Source organism: Oncorhynchus kisutch, linkage group LG8 (genome assembly GCF_002021735.2).
Source record: "Oncorhynchus kisutch isolate 150728-3 linkage group LG8, Okis_V2, whole genome shotgun sequence".
In the NCBI taxonomy this organism is placed as follows: Eukaryota; Metazoa; Chordata; class Actinopteri; order Salmoniformes; family Salmonidae; genus Oncorhynchus; species Oncorhynchus kisutch.
Genome location: NC_034181.2, coordinates 14,021,479 through 14,037,684, shown reverse-complemented (window position 1 = coordinate 14,037,684; position 16,206 = coordinate 14,021,479). Strand labels below are relative to the sequence as shown.

General features: G+C 43.4%; 1 protein-coding gene across 1 annotated transcript; it reads right to left on the bottom strand.

The window, feature by feature from the left end:
• Window positions 1–390: 390 nt before the first annotated feature.
• LOC109894948 (whirlin-like) lies at window positions 391–10,390 on the bottom strand. Its single transcript, XM_031829704.1, has 7 exons — window positions 9,989–10,390; window positions 9,392–9,604; window positions 7,283–7,354; window positions 6,055–7,054; window positions 5,732–5,913; window positions 5,314–5,439; window positions 391–1,019 (listed from the first exon to the last, which is right to left on the bottom strand). The coding sequence occupies exons 1-7, from the start codon at window positions 10,079–10,081 to the stop codon at window positions 825–827; spliced, it is 1,881 nt and encodes a 626-aa protein (XP_031685564.1). The 5' UTR covers window positions 10,082–10,390; the 3' UTR covers window positions 391–824.
• Between the last annotated feature and the right edge of the window lie 5,816 nt (window positions 10,391–16,206).

Below are 16,206 nucleotides of genomic sequence, written 5' to 3'. Positions count from 1 at the left end.
GGCGTTTGGAAATTACTCCCAAGGATGAAACAGACTTGTGGAGGTCTATAATTTTTTTTCAGAGGTATTGGCTGATTTCTTTTGATTTTCACATGTCAAGCAAAGAGGCACTGAGTTTGAAGGTAGGCCTTGAAATACATCCACACCTCCAAATGACTCAAATTATGTCAATTAGCCTATCAGAAGCTCCTAAAGACATGATATCATTTTTTTGACTTTTCCAAGCTGTTTATAGGCACAGTCAACTTAGTGTATGTAAACCTTCGACACACTGGAATTGTGATACAGTGAAATATAAGTGAAATAATCTGTCTGTAATAGTCTGTAAACAATTATTGGAAAAATGACTTGTGTCATGCACAAATTAGATGTCCTAACCAACTTGCCCAAACTATAGTTTGTTAACAAGAAATGTGTGGAGTGGTTGAAAAATCAGTTTTAATGACACCAACCTAAATGTATGTAAACTTCCGACTTCAACTATGTGTTCTATCGGTGGGTTCTTCTTTATGCAGGATGTCGTGCATTTTAGCTTTTTAACACTACATGGTCAGCCTGGTAAGTTGGTATATAGGGACAACAATGTGGGAAGGGAGAAGGGGCTTACAGGAGAATAACGGATTGTCTTTATTTTGTCCCCAGGTGCAACACTCCATCAAACTTCTCCCTCCTTCCGTTCTCTCTTTCTCCTCCTTCCTCCATCTGTTCCAGCTCTCTAAAGTGCAAAGTCCTGCTGAAGCCCCTGCAGGAAAATGGGAACAGGCATTAGTTCAGGTGGTCCCTTCAGTCTCTTTTCTTCTGTGTGGTGCCTAAATACGACCCCGCTAAAGGCCTTGCAGTAGGGCTGTGTTAAACTCGGTAACCAGGAAGTCAATGTGGTCCTTCTCTTTGGTCTTGAAGGCCTCAGCGATGATGCGAGCAGCGTCCCGGTGCTCTCTACCCCTCAGTGAGACCCCGTTCACCTCCAGAATCACCTGTCCCACCTTCAGCTGCCCACAACTGTGTGCCGAGCCCCCCTTCTGAGAAAGAGAGAGATACAGAGAGAACAGAGAGAAAATTAACATCAAATACATAATCCCTTTCTGTAGACAGGATGTGTAGATAGGATGTGTAGACAGGATGTGTTCTTGCTAGAGAGAAGAGAGTATAAACAAAAGATACGAAGGTAGATACAAGAGTATTGTTTTGGATTCAAGGAAAGTTAGAGGTAGAGGTGAAGGTTGAGGTAGATGTAAAAGGTAGTGGTAGAGGTAGTGGTAAAGATCAAGATAAAGGTAGAGGTAGACGTAGAGGTAGAGGTAAAGGTAAAGATAAAGGTAGAGGTAAAGGTAAAGATAAAGGTAGAGGTAGACGTAGTGGTAGAGGTAAAGGTAAAGATAAAGGTAGAGGTAGACGTAGTGGTAGAGGTAAAGGTAAAGATAAAGGTAGAGGTAGACGTAGAGGTAAAGGTAAAGGTAAAGATAAAGGTAGAGGTAAAGGTAAAGATAAAGGTAGAGGTAGACGTAGAGGTAGAGGTAAAGGTAGACGTAAAAGGTAAAGGTAGAGGTAAAGGTAAAGGTAGAGGTAGAGGTGAAGGTTGAGGTAGATGTAAAAGGTAGTGGTAGAGGTAGTGGTAAAGATAAAGATAAAGGTAGAGGTAGACGTAGAGGTAGAGGTAGAGGTAAAGGTAAAGATAAAGGTAGAGGTAGACGTAAAGGTAAAGGTAGTGGTAGAGGTAGAGGTAAAGGTAAAGATAAAGGTAGAGGTAGACGTAGAGGTAGAGGTAGAGGTAAAGGTAAAGATAAAGGTAGAGGTAGACGTAAAGGTAAAGGTAGTGGTAGAGGTAGAGGTAAAGGTAAAGATAAAGGTAGAGGTAGACGTAGAGGTAGAGGTAAAGATAAAGATAAAGGTAGAGGTAGACGTAGAGGTAGAGGTAAAGGTAAAGATAAAGGTAGAGGTAGACGTAGAGGTAGAGGTAAAGATAAAGATAAAGGTAGAGGTAGACGTAGAGGTAGAGGTAGACGTAGAGGTAGAGGTAAAGGTAAAGATAAAGGTAGAGGTAGACGTAGAGGTAGAGGTAAAGGTAAAGATAAAGATAAAGGTAGAGGTAGACGTAGAGGTAGAGGTAAAGATAAAGATAAAGGTAGAGGTAGACGTAGAGGTAGAGGTAGACGTAGAGGTAGAGGTAAAGGTAAAGATAAAGGTAGAGGTAGACGTAGAGGTAGAGGTAAAGGTAAAGATAAAGATAAAGGTAGAGGTAGACGTAGAGGTAGAGGTAGACGTAGACGTAGAGGTAGAGGTAAAGGTAAAGATAAAGGTAGAGGTAGACGTAGAGGTAGAGGTAGACGTAGAGGTAGAGGTAAAGGTAGACGTAAAAGGTAAAGGTAGAGGTAAAGGTAAAGGTAGAGGTAGAGGTAGAGAGTGAAGGGAGGAATGATGTAGAGCTTTGTGCCTTGTGGACTCCTGTCTGTCAGGAAAAACAAGGACAGTGACATCAGGACAGAGACATCAGGACAGAGACATGAGGACAGAGACATCAGGACAGAGACATCAGGACAGAGACATCAGGACAGAGACATCAGGACAGAGACATCAGGACAGAGACATGAGGACAGAGACATCAGGACAGAGACATCAGGACAGAATCATAAGTCTAGCTGAGAACAGAGGAGGCCATGGCAGGAGGGGGCTGATAACCCAGGCAGCAGGGCAGGCAGGCTCAGCCCTGGGCACTCAGCCCCAGAGCCTGTACCCCTTAGTGCACTCACTGTTCCTTTACTGCTTCCTACAGCACATTCAACTAAGTTTAGTGAAAAACACAACCACATATCACAGTTATTACAAGTAGACCCTTCTTCGAAATAGTTATCCGCTATCAGCAGAATTAGTGCCAGGAAGATTAAAATCAAGTCTGGGATGTGAGAGCAAGAAAGAGGCTAAACAATACTTTTGGACAGCAGAAGTAGTTCCCACTTAAGTTGAAGCATTACGCTGTCTACCCTCATTACAACAGAGGGGGAAGGCATTCCAACCATCTAACAAGATGGCACTCTAGCTGCTGCTGCATAGACTTGAAATTGGCTGTGCATGTTATGGCAACCCATTGCGTGTTATGGCAAACCATTGCGTGTTAATGCAACCCATTGCGTGTTATGGCAACCCATTGAGGGTTATGGCAACCCATTGAGGGTTATGGCAACCCATTGCGTGCTATGGCAACCCATTGCGTGTTAATGCAACCCATTGTGTGTTCATGCAACCCATTGCGTGTTAATGAAACCCATTGCGTGTTAATGCAACCCATTGCGTGTTAATGCAACCCATTGCGTGTTATGGCAACCCATTGCATGTTATGGCAACCCATTGCGTGTTATGGCAACCCATTGCGTGTTATGGCAACCCATTGCGTGTTATGGCAACCCATTGCGTGTTATGGCAACCCATTGCGTGTTATGGCAACCCATTGTGTGTTATGGCAACCCATTGTGTGTTATGGCAACCCATTGTGTGTTATGGCAACCCATTGTGTGTTATGGCAAACTATTTGCGTGACAACTTCTTCTCCTTAAAGTTCTCTTGATAATATTCTAATGGCACCAACTTACCAAATGTAAAAATGCCCCATATCATTCAGGCAGTCAAACAGTCAAATCCCATTTCTATTCTCTGGCTGTCCTATCCTGACATAACCTTTTCAACAATGTCACATACAATTGCTTGTTTGATGATTCAGGGCCAACCAAAAGTCTCCATCTCAAATGGCATCGTATTCCCCCTGCAATGCACTTCTTTTGCCCATGGCCCATAGGGACTGTATACAGGGAATAGGATGCCATTTGGGACACATAAATTGACTGTTATTTAATCATACTAATGGTGGTGAAACATAATTGATGTAATGAGGCAGTAGTATCTGTGCCATGTCAGCTGGTGGGCCTGTAAATGCCTGGGGAACCATCAGGACTCTATTGGACTATAGAGATTTATGGGGGCTGCTCGTGAGGAGTCATTCTTATGGAAATCCCTCCACGACTGTCATACAAACCCCTCAATCAGACTCTCCATATCTTATGAGTCTGAATTAGGTACGAGGATGTTCCGCACATAAAAGACTGCAGAAACACACTATGTACTGTAGTGCATGTCTTTTGACCAGAGCACTCAGCTCAGAAGCTGTGGACTTTCTACGCAATATTGTGTCCTTTGGGAAGCAACCTCAGTGTATAATATGAAAACGCATGCTGTACTTGTAGATACATTATTGTTAAATGAAAACAAAAGATGAATAATGTTGGAATTTAGGTCCACCTCAGTCTGTCCACGCCTGTCCACAACATCCTGTAGACCTGAATAGATTACCCAAGACCCCTAACACTAACCAGGTGGTAGAAAACTTTCTTCAACAAAGTTAAACATCCCCAGGAGAGATTTCTTGACCTGCTTTGAAATTGTTATCAATGTAAATATAGGCTGTTATCACGCACATAAACAGATGTTCTGGGAAGCTCACATTTAAGATGAAAGAGAAAATGGTAATGTCTCTGTTTTTCTCCCCAATGTTGTGGTATCCAATTAGTAGTTAAAGTCTTGTCTCATCACTTCAACTCCCATATGGACTTCGGAGAGGCGAAGGTCGAGAGCCGTGCGTCCTCCAAAACACAACCCAACCAAGCCGCATTGCTTCTTGACACAGCGCACACTTAACCCGGAAGCCAGCCGCACCAATGTGTCAGAAGAAACACCGTACACCTAGCAACCTTGTCGGCGTGCACTGCACCCAGCCCGCCAGAGGAGTCACTAGTGTGTGATGGGATAAGGACATTCCTGCCGGCCAAACCCTCCCCTAACCTGCTGGGCCAATCGTGTGCCACCCCATGGGTCTCCAGGTCGCAGCTCGCTGCGACAGTTCCTGGACTCAAACCCAAACCCAATCTCTAGTGTCACAGCTAGCACTGCGATGCAGTGCCTTAGACCACTGCACCACTCGGGAGGCTTCTCTGTCATGTTTGATGCTTGCTGTAATCCATATTGCACTCATTAACACTACAATACGTATCAATACGCACAGACCTTTAGGCACAACATGGGGGTTCTACATCCACATAGGAGGCTGTGGTTCTTACTATTTACAGACTTCACAGTACAAAAGCCTTGTGTAGTCTTCATACTACCTTCATGTTCAAAGTTATCCTAAATGTTACAGTATGATAAACTGATGCAGAATCATCTAGATATTCCCTATACAAGTGCACTTCTTTTAAATGAACCTCCTTGTCAAAAGCAGTGCACTACATAGGGAATAGGGTACCATTTGGGAATCAGCCTCTCTCTCACCTGTACGGTGACGATGCGTGGCAGTGGCTGCCGTGTTTTTGCACCTCCCTCTATAGCAATGCCCAGAGTGTTGGCATTCTTTACCACACGTACCAGAGTAAGTATGGGCACTGGAGAACCAGGCTGCTGCAGGGCACACAAGAAGACATCATGGAATAAGGACATACAATAAGGACATAGAATAAGGACCTTGAATAAAGAATAGGAATAAGGACATGGAATAGTGACCTAGAATAAGGACCCAGAAAACAGACCTAGAAAAATGACATTGAATAAGGACATAGAATAAGAACATAGAAAAAGGACCTAGAATAAAGACCTAGAATAAGTAGTGGACTACAGTATAAAGGGAATAGGATTCCATTTGAGACTCATCCATGTTGTTTCTGTTGTGATATGGGCCCTTGGTGGGCCTCACCTGTTTGGATGCCAGTACTGCAGACCCCTGGGCCCCCTGGGGCCCTTGTGTGGCCTGGCTGGCCTGGTTCTTAGTTGGCCAAGGACTGCTGTCTTTACTGAGCCCTCGTGCCTCAGCAATGTCCACCCCACTGTCCTCACTCAGAGTCTGACCACTGTCTGACAGCTGGGACAATGTGGTGCCTGGATACATAAAGGAAAGTAGATTTGATATATATATATATATATATATATATATACATGCATGTAAAGCCATACTCACAGGCAAGCACACAGACAAACACAGGCACAGGTACACAGATACACACAGGCATGAATCTTTACCTCTCTGCTGGGGCTCGGGCCTGGCCTCAGCAGTCAGTCTGTGTGTGTCGGCCATGACACACAAACCTCCCTGGCTGAGGGAGGGAGAGCAGGGGGAGCAGGGCCTGTCTGGACTACATGGGGGAGGTCCCAGCACAGAGAGAGAGGGACAGGGTGAAGGACAGCGGGAGGGAAAGGGGGACAGGCATGGGGATGGACCAGGGGAGGGACAGGGAGAGAGACAGGGAGAGAGACATGGGGAGGGACCAGGGGAGGGACCAGGGGAGGTAACAGGCTTCTCATGGGAGCAGGATCTGAAGATGGGAAGCTTGATGAATTTGTCCTTGTTCTGAGGACCAGAGTGCTTGGGATGAAGGGAGCCAGGGCAGGAATGGTGGCCGGAGCTGGAGCAGCCGTGGTGTGTTTGGGGGGTGTGGTGGTCGGAGGAGGTAGTTGTGGAGATGTGGAGGGAGCTTTGGCAGGTGTGGTGAAGAGAGTACGTGGATGTGTCATTGCCAGAGCTTGGATAGACGCTATTGCCAGTGCCAGTGTTGGAGCTGGTATGATGGCCAGGGTTGGGAGTGGTATGATGGCCAGGGTTGGGGGTGGTATGATGGCCAGGTTTGGGGGTGGTATGATGGCCAGGGTTGGAGCTGTTATGATGGCCAGGGTTGGAGCTGTTATGATGGCCAGGGTTGGAGCTGTTATGATGGCCAGGGTTGGAGCAGTTATGATGGCCAGGGTTGGGACAGGTGTGATGGAGGTCAGAGCTAGGGGAGTTGGAAGTTTGGTGGTTGGAGAAGCTTTGGAAGGCTTTAATGTGTGTGTGGTGACATTCCTGGTGCAGCCTGGTGGGGGCAGTAAAGACCAGGCCAGATTGGGAGTGTCTGGATAAGAGGCGCTTGGACTGCTCCCTCTCCCTGTCCCTGTCCCTCGGATGTCTGGGCTGGGTCTGTCCGGGTCCGGGGGGAGGAGGAGGCTTGAAGAACGGAGGAGACTCAGCTGTCGACTGCACTTCATTCTAGAAACAAAAAGGGACATTGTACAGAATTTTTTTTACAAACAAACTCTGTACCAACTCAAGTCTGTCTGATGAAGGTCACCAAATGTCGTTTTTTCATGGAGAGAGTGTCACGCCTCACCTTTAAAATGCATTGTTCAAAAAAATTTGCATTTAGTTATAATCCTGCACATCATAAACCTGACTATGATTTCAATCAGTCTGAAACAAACTCAAATACAGACTCACCAATGTAACGTCAGGTAGGACATTAGTGGTTGACCCTGGATCTTGCTGTACAATGTCACCGTGTGAGGACTCCTGGTAGAGAGACAGAGACACAAGGCTGGTGTGTTACAATAATATGACTTCACCTGGTATTCCACCTGAATTGTTAGACACTACTGAATTGTTAGATACTACTGAATTGTTAGACACTACTGAATTGTTAGATACTACTGAATTGTTAGACACTACTGAATTGTTAGACACTACTGAATTGTTAGACACTACTGAATTGTTAGACACTACTGAATTGTTAGACACTACTGAATTGTTAGACACTACTGAATTGTTAGATACTACTGAATTGTTAGATACTACTGAATTGTTAGACACTACTGAATTGTTAGACACTACTGAATTGTTAGATACTACTGAATTGTTAGACACTACTGAATTGTTAGACACTACTGAATTGTTAGATACTACTGAATTGTTAGACACTACTGAATTGTTAGACACTACTGAATTGTTAGACACTACTGAATTGTTAGACACTACTGATTTGTTAGATACTACTGAATTGTTAGATACTACTGAATTGTTAGATACTACTGAATTGTTAGACACTACTGAATTGTTAGATACTACTGAATTGTTAGATACTACTGAATTGTTAGACACTACTGAATTGTTAGATACTACTGAATTGTTAGATACTACTGAATTGTTAGATACTACTGAATTGTTAGACACTACTGAATTGTTAGATACTACTGAATTGTTAGATACTACTGAATTGTTAGACACTACTGAATTGTTAGACACTACTGAATTGGTAGATACTACTGAATTGTTAGACACTACTGAATTGTTAGACACTACTGAATTGTTAGACACTACTGAATTGTTAGACACTACTGAATTGTTAGATACTACTGAATTGTTAGATACTACTGAATTGTTAGATACTACTGAATTGTTAGATACTACTGAATTGTTAGATACTACTGAATTGTTAGATGTTACCGCACTGTTGGAGCTAAGAAAATAAGCATGTCGCTACACCCGCAATAACATCTGCTAAATATTTGTATGGGACCAATTAAATTAGATTTGATTTGACCGTATCATCCAAAATAAACAGGCCCAGCCATAGACTCACTGACCTGCCTCCCAGTACAATGTTGTGAGACAATAATGTGCTGAAACATTAACCATGAACTGTGACTAAAGACCTCAATCAACCATTAACACAGGAAGTTAATTTAGTTGATACAATATAAATTAACTTCAATGACTTGTTAACTAAGGTTGGGATTTTACAGCTATATTAATGATGATGTCAACATGATCAATTATACAAGCACAGAGTGGACAAGCTCAGCAGAACCAGCCAGGCATGGCAACCAGCCAGCCATGGCAACCAGCCAGCCATATCAAACAGACAGCAACACTGTCACCTTGGACCATGGGGAAACTGTCAAACACATGCACACACCCACGTTCACGCACGCTAACATGAACAACTGCTGAGCATAAAAGACATCCTTGGGTTCAGCTCAGTCATCTTACAGATAATCTCTTCTCACAATGATTTCAAATCCTGCTGGTTCACCACTGAATAATCTCTGCTTTGTTGGAGAAAATGGCACCCTATTCTGTATTAAGTGCAGTAAATAGGGAATAGGGTGCCATTGTGGATACAAACACTGTTTTATCAGTTTCTATTAAAGCGTGGCTGGGTCTCAGACTCAGTTGGATGGTTACAGTGTGTTATAGCGTTTTGTAGAGTGACTTGGCAGAGTGAGGTCCCATTCAGCTGGTCCGGGCCACATCGGTGGAATATTGACGCTATAGAACACTGCTGCTCAGTAATCTCATCTGAAGTCACTGCTCCGTTTCATTTGACACTGGCAACAGTCAGAGTGCAACTTCCAATGGATGAAAGATGAGAGAAGATGCCAGGATGAAACACCCACATACAGTATACAGCCACAGGCACCATAGACTTCAATAGGCACGCAAGCATGCACCCATGCACACACGAATGAACACACACACACTTTGAATAGTCCAGAACCATCCAATAGGAACACACCTGTAAGTCCATCCATCCTACACGGGTCCTCCTACCTTGGCAGAGCAGAGATTTGCCGGGTTGGAGTGGCTGTGGCTGGCTGAGGGCTCAGCGTGTAGACAGCGGCTGTATGGGTGCACAGGGTGTAGGGATCCCATTCCTCCGTGCCAGGCCTTCAGAGCCTCCCTCTCGCGATGCAGCACCAGGCCATCATACAGCTCCAGTTCCTGGGGAGCCACCTGACTACGCACCTCAGATAGCAGGGACAACTGGAGGGAGGACAGGAGCATAGGATTAGAATGAGTAGAATGGGCCTCCTCATTCAATGAAATCATCCCATAATGATATGTTGGCCATATTGAGTAGATTGGTGGCCATTTTGAGTTGCCAAATAAAAGGTGAGAAGGGGAATCGGCACACCGCGTTATGCTCCCGTTTTGAGCACCTTGTTTTGATCAGGTCTCCTTTGACAAAGAAAACTAGAGGGAGGCCAGAAGGAAGCATGGATTAACAACTGAGACCAGGAACCTCATAGAGAACATGTATGGGCATGTTGGATGAGTGACCAGGCACCCAGGTGTTTCCTGAATGGCACCCTATTCCCTATATAATACACCACTTTCTACCAGTGCCCAATAGTACACTATATATACCTTGGCACGAGTGTTGAAGAGCTCAAACAGGGCCATGGTCAGGGGCTCCAGGCCAATGTGTCCCTCCTGGTACTCCCGCAGGTAGTAGCCCATGGTCTGTCTCTCTGGGTCTGTCAGCAGCAGGAAGGCCTGCTCCTCCAGAGACACCTGGAAACCCAGGGGCCCCACACCTTGACACACAGACTGATTGGAGGGATAGAAGAAGGGAGTGAAAGAAAGAGTGGGTGGGGGGAGGGAATTAATGAACCCACATGAAAAAAGACTACAGTTTACTATGTAAATATTTAGTCAACTGTAGTATATTATACACTGTAGCATCACTTGATCGTGTAGTGCTTACCATAGAACTTTGTAGTATACTATAGTTATTATTAAGTTCACTCTTTTTAACATGCACTGTTGGAGCTCAGAGCTTAATAAACTCACTGTACTGCAAGTTCATTATTTATTTTTTACCTTTATTTAACTAGGGAAGTCAGTTAAGAACAAATTCTTATTTTCAATGACGGCCTAGTGGGTTAACTGTCTTGTTCAGTGGCAGAACGACAGATTTGACCTTGTCAGCTCGGGGATCCGATCTTGAAACCTTTAAAACTTCTTAAGGTATAGGGGGCAGCATTTTCACTTTTGGATAAATAGCGTGCCCAAATCGTCATTAAGCAGGGTCTCGACCCCGCCCTGTGCAACTAGGTCCTATCTCAAGGCCATGAGACTGTTAAACAGCCATCACTAACACTGAATGGCTGCTGCCAACATACTGACTCAAATCTCTAGCCACTTAACCATAATAAATTGGATGTAATAAATGTATCACTAGTCACTTTAAACAATGCCACTTTATATAATGTTTACATACCCTACATTACTCATCTCATAAGTATATACTGTACTCTATACCATCTACTGCATCTTGCCTATGCTGTTCGGCAATCGCTCATCCCTATATTTATATACATATTCTTATTCATTCCTTTACACTTGTGTGTATAAGGTAATTGTTGTGAAATGGTTAGATTACATGTTTGATATTACTGCATGGTCGGAACTAGAAGCACAAGCCTTTCGCTACACTCGCATTAACATCTGCTAACCATGTGTATGTGACAAATAAAATTTGATTTGATATGAGTAAGCTATAGTATTTTTTCATGTGGCCAGATACCTATCCATCTCTGCAGTATCTTTTCAGCTCTGTCATCCCACCCACAGCACACCAACAGGCATTAAATCTCTAACAGTAGAAACCAATTTAAAGTCATCAGGATAAGGGTGAGTCAAAGAACTTGTTTTGCCCTGAGAATTTCATCATTGTTATTCAGCTACAGCTTGACATGGCTATTCCCTCTTTAAATAGACCGGATCTTGGAATATTGAGGAAGATCCAGTACCAAGACGTTGATGGATGTTACGGTCAGGATCTTCGTCTTAGATACCATCCATGGTTAAATGATGGCACTCAAAATGATCCACTTCCATTGATTCTAAAATGGGTGAGAGCTGTTTAGAGGACTCTTTCTGACACAGTTTTGATTGCAATATCTGATGATATACCGCAACACACTATTTTGGAGGACGCATGTGCCACGAGTTAGAGGTTATAGCTTTGTTGGAGTGTGAAATCCACCGTCAGGAGCACTACAATGAGAAATATGGGGTCAGGCCCAGAGAGTAAAGAGAAAATGATAGAGGTAGTTAGGGGCTCAGAACAAAGCATCAACTGTTGTTACTCTAAATTACAAAGCTATCCTCTCTGCTCCCCGCACACCTGTCGCCACCACCACTACCAGGCTCAACTCAGAAATGTAATGCATCCCAAAAAGGCACCTTATTCCCTATGTAGTGCACTACTATTGATCATGCTCTGGTCAAAAAGAGTGCACAATATAAGAAATAGGTTTCCATTTGGGACCCAAATCTCGGCTCTGATAAAAAAGACGTTCATTTTCTCCCAAAGGTCATCCTACCGGTTTTACTATGGTATCATTCCAACAACCCTGTTTATGTGAGCTCCCAGATTCTGCAATGAAATCTATACAGTGGAAGAGCAGTCACTTGTATGGTTACCTGTCAGGCCTATAAAGGTGTGAAGGAGAGTTGATGATGATGAACACATGCTTCACTGCTAGTCTGCTACAGCAGGATGAAGGACAGGGAACACTGTGGAGAAAACACTGCTAGTCTGATACAGCAGGAGGAAGGACAGGGAACACTGTTGAGAAAACACTGCTAGTCTGATACAGCAGGATGAAGGACAGGGAACACTGTGGAGAAAACACTGCTAGTCTGATACAGCAGGATGAAGGACAGGGAACACTGTGAAGAAAACACTGCTAGTCTGCTACAGCAGGATGAAGGACAGGGAACACTGTGGAGAAAACACTGCTAGTCTGCTACAGCAGGATGAAGGACAGGGAACACTGGAGAAAACACTGCTAGTCTGCTACAGCAGGATGAAGGACAGGGAACACTGTGAAGAAAACACTGCTAGTCTGCTACAACAGGATGAAGGACAGGGAACACTGGAGAAAACACTGCTAGTCTGCTACAGCAGGATGAAGGACAGGGAACACTGTGGAGAAAACACTGCTAGTCTGCTACAACAGGATGAAGGACAGGGAACACTGTGGAGAAAGCACTGCTAGTCTGCTACAACAGGATGAAGGACAGGGAACACTGTGGAGAAAACACTGCTAGTCTGCTACAACAGGATGAAGGACAGGGAACACTGTGGAGAAAACACTGCTAGTCTGATATAGCAGGATGAAGGACAGGGAACACTGTGGAGAAAACACTGCTAGTCTGCTACAACAGGATGAAGGACAGGGAACACTGTGGAGAAAACACTGCTAGTCTGATACAGCAGGACGAAGGACAGGGAACACTGTGGAGAAAACACTGCTAGTCTGCTACAGCAGGATGAAGGACAGGGAACACTGTGAAGAAAACACTGCTAGTCTGATACAGCAGGATGAAGGACAGGGAACACTGTGGAGAAAACACTGCTAGTCTGCTACAGCAGGATGAAGGACAGGGAACACTGTGGAGAACACTGTGGATAAAACACTGTATCATACACTCACCTCTATCTCTCCCCCTCTCTAGCTCTTTATCAATTCAATTCAATTCAATTCAAGGGCTTTATTGGCATGGGAAACATGTGTTAACATTGCCAAAGCAAGTGAGGTAGACAACATACAAAGTTAATATATAAAGTGAAAAACAACAAATATTAACAGTAAACATTACACATACAGCAGTTTCAAAACAGTAAAGACATTACAAATGTCATATTATATATATATACAGTGTTTTAACAATGTACAAATGGTTAAAGGACACAAGATAAAATAAATAAGCATAAATATGGGTTGTATTTACAATGGTGTTTGTTCTTCACTGGTTGCCCTTTTCTCGTGGCAACAGGTCACAAATCTTGCTGCTGTGATGGCACACTGTGGAATTTCACCCAGTAGATATGGGAGTTTTTCAAAATTGGATTTGCTTTCGAATTCTTTGTGGATCTGTGTAATCTGAGGGAAATATGTCTCTCTAATATGGTCATACATTGGGCAGGAGGTTAGGAAGTGCAGCTCAGTTTCCACCTCATTTTGTGGGCAGTGAGCACATAGCCTGTCTTCTCTTGAGAGCCATGTCTGCCTACGGCGGCCTTTCTCAATAGCAAGGCTATGCTCACTGAGTCTGTACATAGTCAAAGCTTTCCTTAATTTTGGGTCAGTCACAGTGGTCAGGTATTCTGCCGCTGTGTACTCTCTGTGTAGGGCCAAATAGCATTCTAGTTTGCTCAGTTTTTTTGTTAATTCTTTCCAATGTGTTAAGTAGTTATCTTTTTGTTTTCTCATGATTTGGTTGGGTCTAATTGTGCTGCTGTCCTGGGGCTCTGTAGTGTGTGTTTGTGTTTGTGAACAGAGCCCCAGGACCAGCTTGCTTAGGGGACTCTTCTCCAGGTTCATCTCTCTGTAGGTGATGGCTTTGTTATGGAAGGTTTGTGAATCGCTTCCTTTTAGGTGGTTGTAGAATTTAACAGCTCTTTTCTGGATTTTGATAATTAGTGGGTATCGGCCTAATTCTGCTCTGCATGCATTATTTGGTGTTCTACGTTGTACACAGAGGATATTTTTGCAGAATTCTGCGTGCAGTCTCAATTTGGTGTTTGTCCCATTTTGTGAAGTCTTGGTTGGTGAGCGGACCCCAGACCTCACAACCATAAAGGGCAATGGGCTCTATGACTGATTCAAGTATTTTTTGCCAAATACTAATTGGTATGTTGAAATTTATGTTTCTTTTGATGGCATAGAATGCCCTTCTTGACTTGTCTCTCAGATCGTTCACAGCTTTGTGGAAGTTACCTGTGGTGCTGATGTTTAGGCCAAGGTATGTATAGTTTTTTGTGTGCTCTCGGGCAACAGTGTCTAGATGGAATTTGTATTTGTGGTCCTGGTGACTGGACCTTTTTTGGAACACCATTATTTTGGTCTTACTGAGATTTACTGTCAGGGCCCAGGTCTGACAGAATCTGTGCATAAGATCTAGGTGCTGCTGTAGGCCCTCCTTGGTTGGTAACAGAAGCACCAGATCATCAGCAAACAGCAGACATTTGACTTCGGATTCTAGCAGGGGGAGGCCGGGTGCTGCAGACTTTTCTAGTGCCCGCGCCAATTTGTTGATATATATGTTGAAGAGGGTGGGGCTTAAGCTGCATCCCTGTCTAACCCCACGACCCTGTGTGAAGAAATGTGTGTGTTTTTTGCCAATTTTAACCGCACACTTGTTGTTTGTGTACATGGATTTTATAATGTCGTATGTTTTACCCCCAACACCACTTTCCATCAGTTTGTATAGCAGACCCTCATGCCAGATTGAGTCGAACGCTTTTTTGAAATCAACAAAGCATGAGAAGACTTTGCCTTTGTTTTGGTTTGTTTGGTTGTCAATTAGGGTGTGCAGGGTGAATACATGGTCTGTTGTACGGTAATTTGGTAAAAAGCCAATTTGACATTTGCTCAGTACATTGTTTTCATTGAGGAAATGTACGAGTCTGCTGTTAATAATAATGCAGAGGATTTTCCCAAGGTTACTGTTGACACATATTCCACGGTAGTTATTGGGGTCAAATTTGTCTCCACTTTTGTGGATTGGGGTGATCAGTCCTTGGTTCCAAATATTGGGGAAGATGCCAGAGCTAAGTATGATGTTAAAGAGTTTTAGTATAGCCAATTGGAATTTGTTGTCTGTATATTTGATCTTTTCATTGAGGATACCATCAACACCACAGGCCTTTTTGGGTTGGAGGGTTTTTCTTTTGTCCTGTAACTCATTCAATGTAATTGGAGAATCCAGTGGGTTCTGGTAGTCTTTAATAGTTGATTCTAAGATCTGTATTTGATCATGTATATGTTTTTGCTCTTTATTCTTTGTTATAGAGCCAAAAAGATTGGAGAAGTGGTTTACCCATACATCTCCATTTTGGATAGATAATTCTTTGTGTTGTTGTTTGTTTAGTGTTTTCCAATTTTCCCAGAAGTGGTTAGAGTCTATGGATTCTTCAATTGCATTGAGCTGATTTCTGACATGCTGTTCCTTCTTTTTCCGTAGTGTATTTCTGTATTGTTTTAGTGATTCACCATAGTGAAGGCGTAGACTCAGGTTTTCCGGGTCTCTATGTTTTTGGTTGGACAGGTTTCTCAATTTCTTTCTTAGATTTTTGCATTCTTTATCAAAACATTTGTCATTATTGTTAATTTTCTTCGGTTTTCTATTTGAGATTTTTAGATTTGATAGGGAAGCTGAGAGGTCAAATATACTGTTAAGATTTTCTACTGCCAAGTTTACACCTTCACTAGTACAGTGGAACGTTTTACCCAGGAAATTGTCTAAAAGGGATTGAATTTGTTGTTGCCTAATTGTTTTTTGGTAGGTTTCCAAACTGCATTCCTTCCATCTATAGCATTTCTTAATGTTACTCAGTTCCTTTGGCTTTGATGCCTCATGATTGAGTATTGCTCTGTTTAAGTAGACTGTGATTTTGCTGTGGTCTGATAGGGGTGTCAGTGGGCTGACTGTGAACGCTCTGAGAGACTCTGGGTTGAGGTCAGTGATAAAGTAGTCTACAGTACTACTGCCAAGAGATGAGCTATAGGTGTACCTACCATAGGAGTCCCCTCGAAGCCTACCGTTGACTATGTACATCTCTTTCTTTC

Excerpts from the sequence above, each read along its gene's own strand:
- LOC109894948 (XM_031829704.1), bottom strand. The coding sequence starts at position 10,081 with ATGGGCTACTACCTGCGGGAGTACCAGGAGGGACACATTGGCCTGGAG. Across the intron at positions 7,355-9,391 it reads CAAATCTCTGCTCTGCCAAG|GAGTCCTCACACGGTGACAT; the intron begins GTAGGAGGACCC and ends TCTCTCTACCAG. Across the intron at positions 7,055-7,282 it reads TCCTACCTGACGTTACATTG|AATGAAGTGCAGTCGACAGC; the intron begins GTGAGTCTGTAT and ends TTTTGTTTCTAG.